The 19,438-nt window shown below is 40.9% G+C and overlaps 1 protein-coding gene across 6 annotated transcripts in view; it reads left to right on the top strand.

The window, feature by feature from the left end:
• LOC135227063 (protein orai-3-like) overlaps positions 1-19,438 on the top strand; it is a 46,432-nt gene that overhangs the window by 11,624 nt on the left and 15,370 nt on the right. For 2 of the 6 annotated variants that reach the window (XM_064266882.1, XM_064266884.1), the window contains exon 2: positions 3,330-3,566. The exons of 2 other annotated variants lie outside the window; for them this stretch is intronic. In XM_064266882.1, coding sequence (XP_064122952.1) covers positions 3,420-3,566 — 147 coding nt within the window. In that variant the 5' untranslated portion in view covers positions 3,330-3,419. Of the gene's footprint in view, positions 1-14; positions 165-3,329; positions 3,567-19,438 lie in introns of those variants that run through there. 2 more of the 6 variants (XM_064266883.1, XM_064266885.1) reach the window with 2 other exon arrangements.

The raw sequence follows: 19,438 nt of genomic DNA, 5'->3' as shown, positions 1-19,438 counted from the left end.
TGTTTATGTACGTTGTTCAGTGTTGTTTTTTAAGGCCAGAACCAGGAAACCGAAGCAGCAGTACGAGAGTTTCTCTCACCTTGGCGATTCAAGTTTCTTATCCCATTTGTAATTTCGTTTTCCCACAAATTCACATGACTACCCAACAAATAAGCAAAGAAAAGGTAAGGTATTCGCTATTAATGTCAAATTATTCAATGGGGCAATGATAGGTAGGTAACAAAGGTCAAGCTACCGTTGCCCTGCCATCAAGAGCAATGTTTATGTTTAAGCCTGTGCAGCGTTAGCATACCTACATATACTACTATAATTTGTGGTATCGGGAAGCCAAGTGTGTTTGCGTACTATAGGCTTACTGTAGGTTACGGATTTCCGAAGTGTGTGTGTTAGTGTGAAATATTGTACTACCTACCTAGGTAGATCGTCCAGTAACCCGTTAGACCTACCTACTACTAGCCAATGGGTATTCTTAGCCTACCAACTTGTGAGGCTAAACTAAGGGATAGTTTGAAGAACAAAAGGAGCTGACTCTAACACTTTGTTTCCACTGCTTGTATTACTTGGGGTGGTTTTGCCCCTTTAGCTAGGTGCCCCAAGTCATGTTAGGAAGGTGAGGTTTGGTTTGGTCAGGACACGTCATGCTTGCCAAGGTTAGGGGTGATCCTACAGTTTAAGGCTCCAAAGTCGCTGCATTACTTAAAGTCAAGATTAGCACACAGATTTATCAAATATTTTTTGACTTATGGAAAACGATTATTACTAAATGAGCTCGGCCAGTCCAGTCGGTTGTTTGCCCTAGTCTAATCTGCTTATGGAAGCTGAGATTGTAGGTAAAAACACAAAAGGAAGAAAGGGTAATCTGAATAAACAAAATCAGGACTTAGGGTATACGAACCCTCCATAGAATTTTGAGAAAGTCGTAAATCTCTGTTTCTGTAGGCAGTTATAATTGCTCATTTTTTCTGATTTGTCAAAAAGTGATGCTAAAGAGCATGAGCCCATGCCAGGTTCTTACCTGGTTCCTGAGCGATCACTCCACAAACACAGTTGCGGGCACACATCATTATTCGCATGAGGTGCAGAGCTTGATTCTGTGTGAAATTCTGTCACTTATGCATGTGACACTGTGGAATTCTTTCATTTAGCCTATAGTCTCAACTATTGTCACATAAGAAGTTGCTGAAATTATATTGGGAAGTACCCTAACCTTTTTAATTTGCATTTGGCCCTTTTAATTTTAGAAGGTGGCAGGATCAGGCAGAAAACTCCAGCCAGGTAAAACACCATCTTAGTTTAGGTTAGATTAGAATTGTTATTTGCACTTCTTTTCTTGGAGGTTAAAGGTGGGAGGTCCAGGGGCAGGCAGTTAGGATGGTGCATCCTTGGTTGAGTTATTATGTACAGTATACCTTTCACTTATTATGTGGGGCATAAAGTACTCTTATCCAGTGTTATTTCAAGTTTTCGATGTATTGATGTGCATGAAGCATATGTTTTTCCGGTAATTCTAAGGACTGCAAGGAACGTAACCGCAAATACGACATCCACTAGGGATTGGGGCGTCCAGTGTATTTCGCCGTGTTTAGTACTGGTCCATGTGGGTTAATGACAGTCATCTGAATAAATATTACTTAAAATCCTTGTTCAGGAGGTAAAACTGCATAGAAAAACCGCAACTGCCATAGTCTAGGACGCTGCGGAATAGCAATATAGATCTACTGTTTTTCCTACAAAGACTATTATCAGATTTTGTACTGAACTTATAAAATCAAGCCATTTGAATTAGAACATGACCTCTTAATAAACATTTGACCTCAAAGTTACTTTTTTTTTTTTTTTTTTAACTTACAAGGAACTGCTAGAGATTTAAAACTATTCTTTTGTAGGAAATGGGAGAGAATAAGGCTTGTTATTCTTTTGCCTAGATTCAAAACCATAGTATTTGCAGTAAGGCTGGGGTGGCTTTCAGGGCTAGAATAATTTAGTTGTTTGTAGTGTAGTATTATGGGCCAGAGCTGTATTTATCACACACTTTTCAATCAAAGAATTTTATAGTCAGTTTTTCAGTGCATTCTAAAGTGCCCAAAAGTGGTTTTATTGATTAAATTCATAAGATTGGGAGAATTTTGTAACTTTATGGTAAAAAAATTTTTCACAAGCTCATCATTGATGTAAACACAAATTGATTAAAAAATTTGTCATTTTTTAAATTTGATATTTTCTTTGGCCTTTCATGAATGATTTAACTTGCCTTTAGTAAATTATTTATATGCCAGCATTCAAGAAAATTCTATAAATATAAAAATGTTTCAATTTGAGCGCTTGATTTGATCAAATATACCAGTCTTGGTTTAATGCTAATATGCATTAGACTGCTTTGATATATGGTAATTTGTTTTATTGAATTTTCATGAACTGTTTCTAATGTATGCTTTGCTAAACATTTGGAATTTTCATATTAATAATTGATTTTCTGTAATACATGTTATGTGTTTTGCAGATTTTTTCTGTAATATGTTATAATGTGTTTTGCGGAATTTTCAGAAACCATTTATTATGTCTGCTATGTTCTAAATAGTATTTGGAATTTTAGGGTCATGGACAAAAAATTTATGTAGAATTATTTTGGTGTCATATTTTTAAAAGCAGACACCAATGCTGCTTACACCTCAACGTCTTCTTCTTGTTCTGTGTATGGAAAATGCAAACTGATTAAAAATTTGTCGTATTTTTTTAGATGCCCATTGTTACAGCATCACCATAATGAATATTCAATATTGTAAATTTGAGAGAAGTGTTAAATGGGGAGAGAGATAAATGGCTTTACAAGGATATTTTTTTATTTTGCCGGACTTCAAACGTTTCTGAATTTCCGGATACCAAACTAGAAGTAACATTTTATAATTCACTTGTGTTTGTATTTTACATTTTCTTGTTTCATTGAACACTTTACAGTGTCTGGTTATCTTTAAAAATGAACTTTGCTACTCAGTAATTCATAGTCATAGTCTTACAATTGCCATTTTAAAGGAAGAACCTCAATACTGTTTTGTCAGAATGGTTTTACAAGTATCTCAAAGGCTAATTGGAAAAAATGGAATTTGGTTTTTATGTAATATTATCTGCAACTTAAAAGATGGTCCTGAATGATAAATACAAATGTTGTGATTTTCCATCCAAAGAAACCTGATGGATAAATGAATGTTGTTAATTTTGAAACCTGATGGGTAAATGAATAAGTTTGTTTTTAAAACCAATAGTATATTCCTTATCCTAGTATCTAGATAACTAACCCCTCTCTGATTAGAAACTAACATGTTTGTATTTAGTTCACTTCCAGGAAAGGAGAAGGTTTATTGTGGAGTGCAAGTGTTGTGTCGTTCCTTTGAGCTTTTCCCATTAGTAAGCACACTGAAACCATGTTTGGGTCTGATACCGGTCAGTCTTCCCTTTTGGTACCCCCTTCACCCCCCAGGGGGGCCGGCCGCCCAAGGTCCTTCTCTACTTCTGTACCTACTTCTAACTTTCCTTACATAGGAGCTTCACGTATGATGCAGGGGCATGCGGTTAGTAAGACATTGGTTATTAGCACTGTATTATGTAACTGTTTCTTTATATTCTTTACATTTCCTTGTTAACATATGCACCAATTCCTTTAGCTTGAAACGCAGCCCATTTTAGAGCTACTTAATTGACAGTAGTTTTTCTTTCTTTTAGAACCAATGTAGACTTCCAGTACATCCTGTTTGTAAATGTACTGTGCACTTAAGTAATTGGTGTTGTAGTTGTTATTTTGCCAGTAAATTATTTCTGTATCTGTTTATGACTTTCCATACAGTACCACTTTAGAATTTGTCATGTATTTCAATGTTAATAACTTTTTTGTTAATTTTTCAAAATGATTATTTTGTTAAACTGAGATGAATAGCCTTAATGAAAACGGCACCGATTTACCACTTAGACTTTGACACTTCTTTGTGGGGTGCTTCTTACAGTGAGACTTACAAGACACACTTAGACAGTATTTACTGTATAGTTTTTTTTTTTTTTTTTTTTTTCTTCTTTTTTTTACCTGTTTCACAGGGTTTCTTCCCTCCTAGCTGTCCGATATAAGTACTGTCTGTACGTACTGCCCTTCATTAAAAGACATATTTTTTTGTGTCACATGTACCCAGATAATTGACAAAGCTTGCAATGCAAAATCTAGAATGAAAACAGTGACAAGTATATGTTCAAAGAATTTTATGTGTAATATAGTGTTTACCATAGCGATGGAGAAAGGAAAGCTTCTGAGAGCTGCTGTACTATGTGAATGACCTGGGTTTAACAGCAGATTCAATAGTGAGTGTTTTAGAATTATTTAAAAGAGATGGGAGTTTAATGGAGAAGAAATGAGTCAATAAGCAGTGTAAACAAAGCAAAGAGTTAAAAAAGTATATCTTAGTTTAACCAGACCACTGAGCTGGTTAACAGGTCGCCTATGGGTGGCCTGAAGTATTAGATATTTTTACGTGGCTAGGAACCACTTGCTTACCTAGCAACGGGACCCACAGCTTATTGTGGGATCCAAACCACATTATATCGAGAAAATAATTTCTAATCGCCAGACATAAATTCCTCTGATTCCACATTGGAAGAGTGGAGAATCGAACTTGTGACTACCGAATCGGTAGGCGAGCACAAAACAAAGAGTATATATGTATTTATATATATGTAGACCAGAAAGAAAGCAAAGATTTAGAATAGAAAATGAACCTCATGGTTCTGAGGATGAAGTATAGGGGTCAAAGCAGCACTTCATATACGCACTGTGTATCTTTAACAGATCCTGTTGAAAAGTGTAAAATTTATGTGAAGGGATTTTATAAAACATTTATATGTAAAGCTAATAGTTAAGAGATGTTGGAGAGGGGGTCATGTTATACTGGAGAGCCAGGTTTTAGAGCAGGTAGAGCATCGTGTTTGTAGATACAGAGCTAAAAAAGCAGTGAGAAAATTATTAGCAAGCTAGGATAAAAGTGGCTGCAGTATGACTGGTAATGAGAGACTCCAGTGGACAGAACAAAAACTTTCAAGTTGGTTTAGACTTTTGTATTTTCTTGTAGAGACTTGAGAAGACAGAACCAAAAAATGCTGAAATTTATTCATGTTGTATGATCGGAAGATTGCATCGTGATTAATAAAGTAGCTGAGTAATGGGATAATCAGCACCTGTAAAGGCAGAGGTTATTTTATGCCATAAGATCAAAATGAATGGGAAAGGAAAAAACACTAAAATGAAAAGCTGCATGTGGAAATAGTGGAACTTTGATCATTTGGATAATTTAGGTTATAGAGAATCTGCATTTTGGAAATTAGGTAGAAAAATTATTATAAGGTGGAAGAAAATAGGTGATCAAAGGTCTCACCAGCAAAAGAAAAGCCTAAAATAAAAACAATGAGAATGAAAGACTATTAAAGTCGCAACACTTTGATGCTACTCTTACAGATGTTTGTGAATAGGCTGTCTGAATTTCTTACAGAATTGTTGCTTATCAGGTATCTTATATCTTTTAATACCAATCTATTGAATTGTGGAGTTTGTTTTATTGAAAGCTTAAAAGAAGGACTAATATTTAACACAACTACTATCAGCTTTAACTGATTTTGACTATACATAGTGCTTCTTCAAATTAAAAAAAAAAAAAATCAAAATCAAAAGATCACATGATTAGAAACAGTTTCGAAGTTGACAATGGTGTCATCATGCTAATGCAAGCTGACTGGGATTTAAGTTTGGAGGCTGACCAGTTTAGGATGACCATGTTCACCAATTTGCACTGTCACTGTGCTAAATAAAAACTTCATTATTTTTCACAATGTGTACACTTTCATATGGAACACACCCAAAAAGATTTAAATTTCCTAGCAAGTTGCTGCTTAATGTGTTGCTCATATTTAAAAAATGAAAAAACATTAATGGGGAATGCTGTGAAATACAAACTGCAAACAAACAGGTACATACTAAATAAATGCAGTTCAAGTTTTCAGCCATTGGAATATATGTCAAAAGAGATGAAAAGGTGTGTAGCAATTGGAGGTACTATTACATAATGCAGTTCCAGTTGAACTCAAGAACATCGAAATGTTTAACAATGTAAGGAAAATTATTATGCAGTAAAAATACAGGGAAACTTCTTGAACAGAACTCAGCAGTGTGGCACTGTGAATAGACACTGGTGTGTTATTTTTTTTTTCATATTTAGTTTTTGTTGCAAATTGTTTTATTGTTATTACATACTGTATTTTTAGCCCTTCAGGTCTTTTCCTTTACAAGCCACCTATCATCTCTTTCTTCTTCCATGTATCCATCTACATTACAGATTACAAGAGTATAGTACACTATGGCACTACCAAAGTATAGTATATGCTTTTTCTGCTTTACTTTTGTTGTGATGAAAGCACTACAGTAGTATGTGTGTTCTTTCTGTTTTACTGTTGTAATGATGAAATTAATGTAACTTTTATTCAGTTCTTGCTTTGTATACTAAAATATTCCTGCTTATATGTCAATGGGAATGCCTCTTTAGCTAATACGTATTTGGATTTTTCTTAGTGATATTGCAAATACTTTTCCTCTGTTTATAATGTTTAATGTATGTCATTGGTATACATTACATTGCTGTATTTCAGTTTTTAAATGTATTGTACTTGGTAAAATTTTCTTCCGCCAAAGACTCTTATAACTGGTTTTTGGGATGTGGCTATAGTGTTTATACCAATAATAAAGACATGATATACATCAGTCTTACCACAAGAAATCCATTCGGTTATCATTTCTTCCCTCCCCCAGTGAAAAACAAAAAGTCAAATATCTATGCTGTTATGTTAACAGCTGTTCTGAAATGAAAATATGGTACAAAGGTCCTGTAATAATAACCAACAAATCTACAAGGTGAAATCTTAGTAATTGTCATTGATTTAAGAAAAAAAAAATTATGTTACTATTGCCAAAAATCTGCCAAAATATAATCCTTTAGGATAATTAAAAGAAATATCTTAGGGTATTGGTTGGACAGGATTCAGCCTTTGGTGTGTAAAATTGTTCATGAACGTACTTGAAGAAGATAGAGAATTAAGATTTGGAAGTTAAATGAATTTTGGTTTGTGATGTGGCCTTCTAAAATTTGAGCAGCCTGACTGTGGTCTGATGTGGCTTAGTGTTACGTCTTAAGGGTACTAAGCTCCATGTGGTGGTGGGGAAAAGGCACCAGTAGTCAAGTTTGATGGTACCTGTATTTTTTCAATAAGACCTTTTATAATTTTTGTAATAAACAGTATATTGTACTGTTCTGACAAAATGATCAAATGTCCAAGTTTGTTGGGATTCTAATGGAAAAATATTCTATAACTATGAAATCACATTTTGAAGTAATACAGGCAGTCCCTGGTTATCTGCGGACTCGGTTATTGGTGATCCGGTTTTATGGGGCTTGTCTAGCTTCATAAAATCGGCGATTTATGGCACCATATAAAAGCATATAGCTTATAAGTTGTAATCATATTCATTGAATAAAAATTTTCTTTTTAAGTTTATTATAAAAATGTTAAGAATAAAAGTATTCTCCCAAAAGTATGTACTGGACAAAAAAGACAACTTCACAGATTGCAGGACTTCTTTTTCGTTATTCGGATTTATGAAGGTGCTTTGTTGTGGGTTATATCTCTCATTAATGCCCTTGAAAAGTAGGACTTTAAAGCTTTGGAATGAAGTATTTTTTGCTCTTTCTGATATTCTTTGTTAATGGCTGTAGTTTCCTTAAAGCCATTAGTAAAATATTTTTCATGTTCTTCCAGGAGCTGTCTTACACGCATACTTTTAAGTGTGATCTTATTCCAAGGCAGGTTGTTTTGTTGGTTCAGCAATTGGTGTACTTAATCACTTCACAAATTATGAGTATGTATTGCACTTTGTCATGTTATTATAAAGTGGCATCATTGTACTTTACATTATTTTTTATTTCTGTTGGCTTTGATTATGTGTGTTTGTATATAGATTTTTCTCTAAATATATACTATGCAATTTTGGGGGGAAATATCATACTTTTGTTGTGTGTTTATGTGTATTTTTTATACATCTTGCACCTTTTGATTACATACATGTTTTTACTAGGGGCACTGGAGCATGTATGACACTTTGAAAAGTTGCTATGGAGATTTCTAATAGCAAATTCGAATTCGCTGTTGCTGGATATTATAAGATAATAATTTCTTTGGTGGTTGAATTATTTCTTATACTACATAGTGCCTGAAGTTTTTGAAATGTGTTCTGCACAGCAGGTAAATAGTATACAAAAAATAGGAGTTTTCCCTGCAGCAAGAACCCTTTTGGCACCAGCAGATTATGCAGCTGTAACTGTTATTTCTGTTGACAATTTTATCAGGTATTTAGTTGTTTAGAAATATACATGGCCCATTTGTAATTCTGCATGTTTTCACATGAATTATAAACCATTTTAATTACATGTATTCAGAGTCAACGGTTATCAGGATTTGATGAAAAGGGTACTATTGTCATAATGGGTGAATTGATTCTGTGTTCTGGTTTCATAGCAATAACGATCATTGATGCTGGACATTGAAAATATAGATGAACCCATGAAAGGTGCAGTTAAAGGAGAAAATTATGGTGCCTTTAATCTTGCTGATCTTACCAGGTCACTGTTTTATCTCATATGTTGACGGCCACAAGGTTTAAAGGTTGCTCATGAGTGGCAGAGGCATGAGATAGGTCATGTGCTATTGCGTAGTTTCTTAAAAACCAAACATATAGGTACACACCACATGATCACTACCAAAGCCTCCGTTCCACCCAAGTGAGGACCAGGGGAGACCAAACATTGGCTAGTGTTGCAGATAGATCTGTGGGCATTCCCAAAATCCCCATCCCCAGGTTAAAAGGGACAGTAGGACATGTCAATAAAATCTGTCAAGCCATGAATGGAATTTCAATTCACAACTCTTAAGAGTGAAATTAGGTAGTGATTTCACTGAGTGAGCAGGGACAACAGAGCCCTCCCTTTTCATTAAACTCTGTGTGGAGGAGCATAACGCAAGGCAAATTTAATAGTCGAGAAGAATCCAGGTGTCCAATGAGAACTGAAAAAGATGCACCAGCTGGAAATGGTTGTTGAAGCTTGATAACAACTGTGAACATGTGAATCTTTTATATAAAGATTGCAGAATTCAGTCATACTTAGATAGAAACAGATCACATAAGTCCAAAAGTGTTGATGGGTGGCACGTCTAAAGTGAGGAGGTAGGAATAGTAACCAGGCTAGCCTAGGCTATGCTTCCTGTAGGGTACCCAAAATTTATCTTTTTACCTAACTGTAGAACTGTGGTAACCTGAAGTCTGCGGAAACCAATAGTGTTGAAACTCGTAGTGAATACCATTGCTTCACATGCAACACAGATAGGAATGTTATGTATATCAGGAGTTGATGTCACTCAACCTTTAACCATTAACAACTGGGTGACTATAACCAGTCAGGTTAAATTACAGCTAAACCTTGAAAAGCTGTTGGTAGATTTTCATAAGTTGTCCGCAATTATTGACATTTCTGTATGTATTGTTTTTTTATATATCTTTCTAAATGGCTTCCATCACAAACTGATAGCTCCCAAAATGATGGCGAAATAAAAATAAAAATGATGGCGAAGTAACAATTTGGTTATATCACATATGCCATATTAATTTTTAATTATTTTCCAGGTGCATTTAGTCTTCTGTGCTGCCCTTTATCTTATCTTTTTTGTAATTATGACTGTTTGACTAGGATTGACTTTCTGCATACAATTACATTATAAAGGATCACTATGACAATAATCAAAGAAGTCTTTGGATCTTGTAAAAAATAAGCGTTTTGTACATGAACTTCCCTGACAGATATATACTTAGCTATAGTCTCCGACGTTCCCGACAGAATTTCAAATCTCGCGGCACACGCGACAGGTAGGTCAGGTGGTCTACCTTACCCGCCGCTGGGTGGCGGATGTACGAACCACTCCCGTAAGCTTGTCAGATTTTTCTCTGTCGCGGGAACGATAACAACTGTTGTCGGTTCCTCTCGATAGTTTTTCGATTCTCGCTTGCCTGGAGTTAATTTGGACTTCTTTTGGTGACGTATTCGCTTTGTTTGGCTTGGCATACGCTGATTGTGGACCGGTTTGATTTTGAGTTTGATGTTCCTTCTTAACGAAGTCTGTCTCCCATGCCCAGAGGTCTTCTTTGCTGTTTGCTCCTCTGTCTGCTCAGTTGTTCCCTAAACATCGAGTGCAGGACATTTCAAGATCACTGTCGGCCAAAGCCACCCAGGACCTTTTGGCACAGTCGGCAAGAAAACCTCGCCCTTCCTTCCCTACCAAGGCTAAGAAGGAAAAAGCAAGTGTTCGAGAACCCTTTCGAGGGGGCGTCTTAATCAGAGCCTCTTACTTTAGAGGTCGTAGACCTTCAAGAAGGGGTAAGACTTTCGCCAAGTCTGTTAAAGCCCCCAAATAACTTGCAAGTCCTTCAAACAACGGTGGGCGCCAGACTCTTAGAGTTTGCAGAAGTCTGGGCCCAAAAAGGGGCGGATCCTTGGACCCTTTCTATTTTGAGGAGAGGTTACCTCATCCCTTTCGTCGAAAGACCTCCCTTGACGACCATCCCAAGGGAACTGACGGCCAGGTACAGAGACCCCATCATGAATCAAGCTCTCCATCTAGCAGTAGATCAGATGCTGGAGAAGGGGGCTATCAAACCAGTGACAGACCATCATTCATCGGGCTTCTACAACCGCCTTTTCCTAGTTCCGAAGTCCTCAGGGGGATGGAGACCGGTGTTGGATGTAAGCGCCCTGAACTTCTTCGTAGAAAAGAAGAAGTTCACGATGGAAACGCCTTCATCAGTGCTGGCAGCACTTCGTCCAGGGGACTGGATGGTTTCCTTGGATTTACAGGACGCTTACTTCCACGTACCGATCCATCCTTCCTCGAGGAAGTTTCTCAGATTCATGATGGGGGGGAAAATTTTTCAGTTCAGGGCTCTGTGTTTCGGCCTCTCGACGGCCCTCAAGTGTTCACAGGGATTTTGAGGAATGTGGCTCAATGGCTTCATTTGAAAGGGGTGAGGATATCCATGTACCTCGACGATTGGCTAATAAGGGCCAATTCAGAAGATCGTTGTTTGAAGGACTTACAAGTAACTTTAGAATTGACGAAGGCTTTGGGACTTCTCGTCAATTTCAAGAAGTCGTCTCTAATTCCCGAGCAAGAGTGTGTGTATCTCGGGATACAGATGAACTCTCGGAGTTTTCGGGCTTTTCCCTCGCAGGAAAGGATAGCCCGAGGATTCGAGAGAGTAACAACCTTCTTAGGGAAAGAAGTATGCACAGTGAGGGAGTGGATGAGTCTGCTGGGGACGCTCTCCTCGCTGGAGCAATTCGTTTCCCTAGGAAGGTTGCACCTGAGACCGCTCCAATTCTTTCTTCATCAGAATTGGAGTCGTCGTTCTCAGGATTTGACGTTCTCTCCCTGTCGTTATCCCAGGACATCAAGAAACATCTCTTATGGTGGACAGATCCCAACCTCTTTGCGAAGGGACTGCCTCTTCAATCACAGACCCCCAACCTGGTGTTGTTCTCCGACGCGTCGGACACGGGGTGGGGTGCAACTCTGGGAACCAGCGAAGTGTCAGGCACCTTGGTGGGGGACCAGGTAGCCTGGCACATCAACAGAAAGGAGTTGATGGCTGTGTGGTTGGCTCTGAAGGCTTTCGAGCCCAAAGTCAGAAGATCGGTAGTGCAGGTCAACGCGGACAACACTACAGCTCTGGCATATATCAAGAAGAAACAGGGGGGGACGCATTCCTTCTCCCTGTACGAGACAGCAAGAGACCTTCTTCTGTGGGCAGAAGAAAGAGGAATCAAGCTTCTCACCAGGTTCGTGCAGGGAGAAAGGAATGTAAGAGCAGATCTCCTCAGCAGGAAAGATCAGGTCCTTCCCACAGAGTGGACCCTTCATCTGGATGTATGCCAGAGCCTGTGGAAGTTATGGGGCAGGCCACACATAGACCTCTTTGCCACGTCAAAGAACAAGAGGCTGGATCCTTACTGCTCTCCGATATCGGATCCAGAGGCATTAGCAATAGATGCTCTTCTTCTAGACTGGAACGGACTCGACGTCTACGCGTTTCCCCCCTTCAAGATCCTGGGGCTAACCATCAAGAAGTTCGTAGAGTCCGATTCAACGAGAATGACCTTAATCGCTCCCTTTTGGCCGGCCCAAGAATGGTTCACAGAGGTACTGGAATGGTTGGTGGACCTTCCAAGATCGCTCCCGCTAAGGAGCGATCTACTCAGACAACCCCACTTCGACAGGTACCACAAAAATCTCCTCGCTCTCAGTCTGACTGATTTCAGACTGTCCAAAGTTTGGTCAGAGCGAAAGGCTTTTCAGCAACAGCTGCTAAAGCAATCGCAAGAGCGAGGAGACCTTCCACCTTGCGTGTATACCAGTCAAAGTGGGATGTCTTCAGACGTTGGTGCAAGAGGAAGAACATTTCCTCTTCCAGTACCTCTGTGACCCAAATTGCGGATTTCCTTATTTTCCTCAAAGAAGAATGTCATCTGGTTGTGTCAACTATTAAGGGATACCGCAGTATGTTGGCGGCGGTATTTCGGCATAGAGGCTTAAATATATCCGATGATAAGGACCTGCATGATCTTATTAGATCATTTGAAACCATTAAGCGTCCTCATGTAGTACCGAACTGGAATCTAGACGTAGTTCTACAATTCCTTGGATCGTCTAGATTCGAACCTCCTGGCTTAGCCTCTTTCAAGGATCTGACGAAGAAGGCTATCTTCCTTTTGGCCCTAGCTACAGCTAAGAGAGTGAGTGAGCTCCAAGCTATTGAGGGCAATGTAGGGTTTAAGGAAGATTCTATGGTGTGTTCGTTTCTTCCAAGTTTTCCTTGCAAAGAATGAAAACCCATCACGAGGCCTTGGCCCAGGAGCTTTGAAGTTCGTAGTTTATCTTTTCTAGTAGGGGAAGAGCCTGAAAGAACTCTTTGCCCTATGAGAATTATGAAGTATTTCCTTAAGAGGAAGGAACAACTTAAGGCTAATCAAGATGTGCTTTGGTGCTCCGTAAAGGACCCCACTCGGCCCATGTCGAAGAATGCTCTTTCCTTTTTTCTGAGAAGCCTTATTACAGAGGCACATGTTGCCTGTAAGGAAGAACATTTTTAGACTACTGAAAGTGAAAGCTCACGAGGTGAGAGCCATCGCAACTTCGCTTGCATTCAGAAAAAATATGTCTGTGCGGAACTTGATGGAGGCGACTTTTTGGAGATGCCAATCGGTTTTTCGCAAACCACTACCTACGTGATGTAAAAATCACATATGATAAATGCTTCGCCTTGGTCCTTTCGTATCGGCGGATTCGGTGCTGGGGCAGGGAGCTGAAACTTATCCTGTGTAAATTTTTTATATGTTACCCTATATTTTATATTGTTGTTTTTGGTTGTCTGAAAGAGGTTGCAGGAGGCACCTCTTTTTGTCGTAATATTAACCCTTGGTATTTTGGTTAGGTGGTCTGGTGGGTTTTGGCTCCTTGCAGAGGTAGTGGTAAGGATCTGTTAGGTAAGCGGACAAGGTCCCTCTAACAGCATCCGACTTGGATTCTACCACAATAGGGGATCACATATCCCAGTGTAGATCCGAGAGTCTTTCAGCATCAGGTCACGTCCTAGCTGTAGCTCTCCAGGCAATGCAGACTCAGAGATAGTATCTATGAAGTCTTCATCCTGAAAAGGTGAGAACCAAGGTTTTTATATCCTACAACATAAGTTGTTTCCCGTCTTACCTGTATTATTGAGCTGTCTCTTACCCTCCACCAAGGGTGCCAATCAGCTAAGTATATATCTGTCAGGGAAGTTCATGTACAAAAATGATATTGTTAAACTACAATAAAGTTTTGTACATACTTACCTGGCAGATATATACGATTAATGGCCCACCCAGCCTCCCCTCAGGAGACAGGTGGAAGAGAAAAATCTGACAAGCTTACGGGAGTGGTTCGTACATCCGCCACCCAGCGGCGGGTAAGGTAGACCACCTGACCTACCTGTCGCGTGTGCCGCGAGATTTGAAATTCTGTCGGGAACGTCGGAGACTATAGCTAAGTATATATCTGCCAGGTAAGTATGTACAAAACTTTATTGTAGTTTAACAATATCATATTTGGGAGCTTTGTCCCCTATTTGTTCTTTATATGAAAAATTAGCCTCAACTGTCCCTAGCATTACTGAAGTGTTGATCGTTTGGAAATAGATTAACTATTTTAAATCACCTCTGTGCCACTAATTATTTAGTTTTATAACCTCAATTGCACTTTTAGTAAATAGTTGGAGTACTATATCTGTCACTATTCTTAGCAGGTGTCTAAGTTAAACTGCTTAGGATAAGTCAAAGGCTCTGTACAGTCACCTTTCTGTCATGGTTTTGAGCCTTTTTGGGTTTGGTAGACTCAGGCACACTTTTGTCTACTTTAATGATTTATTTATCAGTTTTTATGTTGCAAATTATATACAGTGGACCCCTATATTCGCATTCTCCGGATTCGCGGACTCACACATTCACTGATTTCTCTCTGAAACATTTCCCCCATTATTCTGGGGAAAAATTCGCATATTCGCAGTATTTTTCCATGAGAAATATCCACAAATTCCTGTTTCATACATTCAACTTCCCTGTCAGATATATACTTAGCTATAGACTCCGTCGTCCATAGCTAAGTATATATCTGCCAGGTAAGTATGTATGAAACACTATTGTACAATAACAATATCATTTTTTTGTCAATTTCATCATAAAATGCACTTTCATACAATCAACTTACCTGTCAGATATATACATAGCTAAGACTCCGTCGTCCCCGACAAGAAATTCAAATTTCGCGCCACTCGCTACAGGTAGGTCAGGTGATCTACCTGCCTGCCCTGGGCGGCAGACTAGGAACCATCCCCGTTTTCTATCATATTTTCTCTGTCGCCGGTGGTATCAACATTGTTGTTATTACCTCCTGACTTAGATTCATTTTTCAACCTTTTGATCAACGTTTTTCGGCTTTTGGTGACGTATTTGGATCGTGTTTTGGCATTCGCTACTGTGGACTGTTTTTGGAATAACTCTTTTGGATTTTTCTCAGTATGTCTGATTCTAATGTGAGTGTGAGAATGTGTGTGAATGTAGGCTGCAGAGTGAGGATACCGAAAGCTTCGGTTGATCCTCACACTGTATGCCGTAAATGTAGGGGGGTTCAGTGTTCTGCTATTAACACTTGTAAGGAATGCGAGGGTTTGAATGCAGAAGAGTGGAAGACTTTGACTTCTTATTTGAAGAAGTTAGAGAGGGATAGAGTTAGACGACTGAAAGGTGTGAGTTCAAGGCCTATTGAGCCTTTCACGGATAATTCTAACCCTACGGATGTAGATTCTCCCTATATATCTCATTCTCAGAGTGTTTTTTCGGATTCGGCATCGGAGATCGCCAATCTGAAAGCGACTATTAGAGACATGAAGTCCAAGATGGCTGACTCGAAAGGTAAGGCTAGTGATAGTGAACATTTTAGTGAAGTGAGTTCTATCAGTGTTGTGGAGGGGGCGTTTGATCGTCCCTGCGGCGCTCCCAGGCCTAGACCTCTTCCAAGCTCCCATGCCCAGAGGAGAAGGAAAGTCGAAAGCCTTAAGGAGGTCGTGGGGAATCCCCAACGGTCAGACGTCCCTTCAGCTAGCTCTGCTTCATGGCAGCCAGCTCAAGGGCGCTATAGAAAAAGCGTCCTTCGCGAGTGTTTCTCGTCCTCTCCCTCTCCCTCACCTAAACGAGGGTGGAAGGAGTCGAACTTATCGAGACCGCTGAAGCGTCATATGAAGCAAGACATTGATTCGAGCCCAGAGCGCTTTTCAGATGACGCCCCGTCTGCTATTAAGAAAGCGAAGGTGGCGTCAGCGTCACCTGACGCTTATGAGGAAGTACCCCGTCAGGCTTCTTCCCCGAGTGATGACGAAAGGCGTCATGCACTAGACGTGGGAGAAGCGTCAAGAAAGATCATTATGGCGGTTCAGGAACAACTGTCATCTCTTGTGGGAGTTTTAGCGCCCCGTCGGAGGACGTGACGCTTCCAATTAAGAAGTCTCGTCCTCTCTCACCTGCTCGAAGAGAAGCGTCAGACAGATGTGAAACTGCTAAACGTCTGGCAGGAACTTCGAGTTCGAGAACTAGAACGGGGGCTGACGAGAGTGTTGTAAGACAAGAGAACGAAAGACGTCTTTTAGAAGTGAAGCGTCATTTCAAGCGGATCTTAGACGTTGGACGCTCCGTCCAAGATTGTGACGCCGAGTAGGACGCCCTTAGAGAGCGGAGCGTCTTCCAGACGCGAAGCGTCATCAAGACGTCAACAAGAGACGTCATACATGACGCTCGGAGAGCGGGAAGCGTCATACAAGACGTCTTCTAAAGTGCAAGAGAAGCCGCAGGTTGTGACGCCTTCCAAGTCTATCAAAACGGGAAAAAGGAAAGACTTTCATTCCCTTAGCCCCTCTCCTATCAGGAGTTTGTCTCCTCCAGAAGAGGAAAGTTCAGAAAGGAGAACGGAAACTCATATATCCGAGTTGGAGGAAAACTCGGATGATGACGATCATGGAAGAGAGGGCTTGTCCAACTATAAGGTGTTGACTACCCTGCTTCTTGAGGAATACGGAGACGAGTTGACTCCGGCTGCTCCTCCTTCTCCGCGCTCGCTCTTTTCGAGTGCGAAGGCGAAGAAGCCCTCGTCTTTTCTGAAGATGAAGCCCACCATCTCGATGAAGCGGGCTTTACACGCCTTAGACTCCTGGATGAAGAATCGAAGAAAGACTTAGTCAGGACAGTATTTTGCATGCCTCCAGCAAGGTTAGCTGGGAAAAGAGGCATATGGTACAAGACGGGGGAGAATATGGGTATCGCTCTCCCTTCTACAACAGAGGCAGATTTTTCGACGTTAGTTGACGCTTCAAGGCGTCCAAGTCTCAATCTGCCTCGAATTACATGGAGTATTTCAGAACTGGATCATCTCCTCAAGGGACTCTTCCATGTATTGGAAGTCTTCAACTTCTTAGATTGGTCCCTTGGGGTGATGTCCAAGAAAGCTCATGATTCAGAGGGAATCGAACCTGAAGCCCTGTTATGCATTTTGTCTTGCATCGACAAAGCGGTACAGGATGGATCTTTTGAAGTCTCTTCATTATTTGGAGCAGGTCTTTTGAAGAAAAGGACGGTGTATGGCGCCTTCTTAACAAAGGCAGTCTCGCATGCTCAGAGGCAGCTCTACTGTATGCACCTCTGTCTGACTATTTGTTCCCTTCTCAGTTAGTGAAGGACGTGGCTCACTCTTTAACTGAGAAGGCGACGCAGGATCTTCTGACGCAGTCGGCTAGGAAGAAGAAACCTGCTTTAGTATCTGACAAGAAAGGACCTAGCACTTCTACGCAGCCCTTTCGAGGTGGTCCGATCTCCAGACCTCCCGCAAGAAGGAAGGCTCCAGAGAAGAGAGGTAGGTCCGCCTTTCGTCCCTTTAAAAAGGGAAAATGAAACATTTCTCCTCCAAGCACCAGTAGGTGCCAGGCTCCTGGGATTCGTGGAGGCCTGGACACTGATAGACGCAGACGCGTCTTCATTGAATATCATAAGGAAGGGATATCGTATCCCTTTCCTGAATACTCCTCCCCTAACATCAATACCAAGGGAACTATCAGCCAAGTACAAGGACCCTGTGCTGAGGGATACTCTTCGATCGATGGTGGAACAAATGTGGGACAAGAGAGCAATAGAACTGGTACTGGATCAAAACTCCCCGGGGTTTTACAATCGCCTTTTTCTAGTGGCGAAAGCCTCGGGAGGCTGGAGACCAGTACTAGACGTCAGCTCTCTGAACAAATTTGTTCAGAAGGAGAAGTTCTCCATGGAGACTTCTGCTTCAGTCCTAGCGTCATTACGACAAGGAGATTGGATGGTGTCTCTAGATCTCCAGGACGCCTACTTTCACGTCCCGATCCACCCTTCGTCGAAGAAGTACCATCCTGTTTCATGACGGGGGGAAGGATCTTTCAGTTCAGAGCCTTGTGTTTCGGCCTGTCCACAGCTCCTCAGGTCTTCACAAGCCTGATGAGGAATGTGGCGAGATTTCTTCATCTCAAAGGAGTGAATGTCTCTATGTATCTAGACGACTGGCTCATCAGGGCCAGATCGGAGAGACAGTGCTTGGAGGACCTAAAGTTAACTCTGGATTTGACCAAGGAGTTGGGATTGCTTGTGAACCTCGAGAAGTCTCAGCTGACCCCCAGACAAGACCTAGTCTATCTGGGGATTCGGATGGATTCTCGGGGTTTTCGAGTTTTTCCTTCGCAAGAGAGAACCGCAAAAGGTTTGCGGATAATCTCTCTCTTCTTAGAGAAACAACAAACGTCAGCGAGGGAATGGTTGAGCCTTCTGGGGACGCTTTCCTCGCTGGAACAATTCTTCCCTCTAGGAAGACTTCATATCCGTCCACTTCAATTCTTCCTCAAGAAGTCTTGGAGCTGGAAAACCGGACAACTGTCGGACGTTTTTCCCATTCCAGTGGAGATAAAGGCACACCTACAGTGGTGGTTGCTACCTCTGGAAGAGAACAAAGGGATCTCTCTAAGAACACAGAACCCAGACCTAGTGTTGTTCTCCGACGCGTCGGAGACGGGTTGGGGAGCGACATTAGGCTCAGAGGAAGTGTCAGGCACCTGGGAACCAGCACAGGTGTCCTGGCACATAAACTGCAAAGAGCTCTTCGCCGTACATCTGGCCTTGAAGAGCCTAGAACCTCTGGTGACAAACAAGGTAGTGCAAGTAAACGTGGACAACACCACCGCACTTGCCTACATTCGGAAACAGGGAGGGACGCACTCCTCGTTCCTTTACGAGCTCACGAGAGACCTATTACTTTGGACGTCTCACAGGAAAATCTCCCTGCTGACAAGGTTCGTACAGGGAGTAAGGAATGTGAGGGCGGACAGGCTCAGCAGGAGGAACCAGGTCCTTCATACAGAATGGACTCTACACGAGGAAGTGTGTCTCGATCTCTGGTCTCTGTGGGGAACTCCTCATGTGGATCTCTTCGCTACATTCATTTCAAAAAGGCTCCCAGTGTTTTGCTCGGTCGTGGAAGATCCAAGAGCAATTATGGTAGACGCCTTCCTGCTAAACTGGTCTCGAGTAGACGTTTATGCTTTTCCCCCATTCAAAATCCTGGGGTTAGTAATGAAAAAGTTTGTGGCGTCAAAAGAGACGAGGATGACGTTAATAGCCCCCTTTTGGCCGGCCCAGGAATGGTTCACGGAGGTGGTAGA

Source organism: Macrobrachium nipponense, chromosome 15 (assembly GCF_015104395.2).
Source record: "Macrobrachium nipponense isolate FS-2020 chromosome 15, ASM1510439v2, whole genome shotgun sequence".
Lineage (NCBI taxonomy): Eukaryota > Metazoa > Arthropoda > Malacostraca > Decapoda > Palaemonidae > Macrobrachium > Macrobrachium nipponense.
This window is presented reverse-complemented; position numbering and strand designations above follow the sequence as displayed.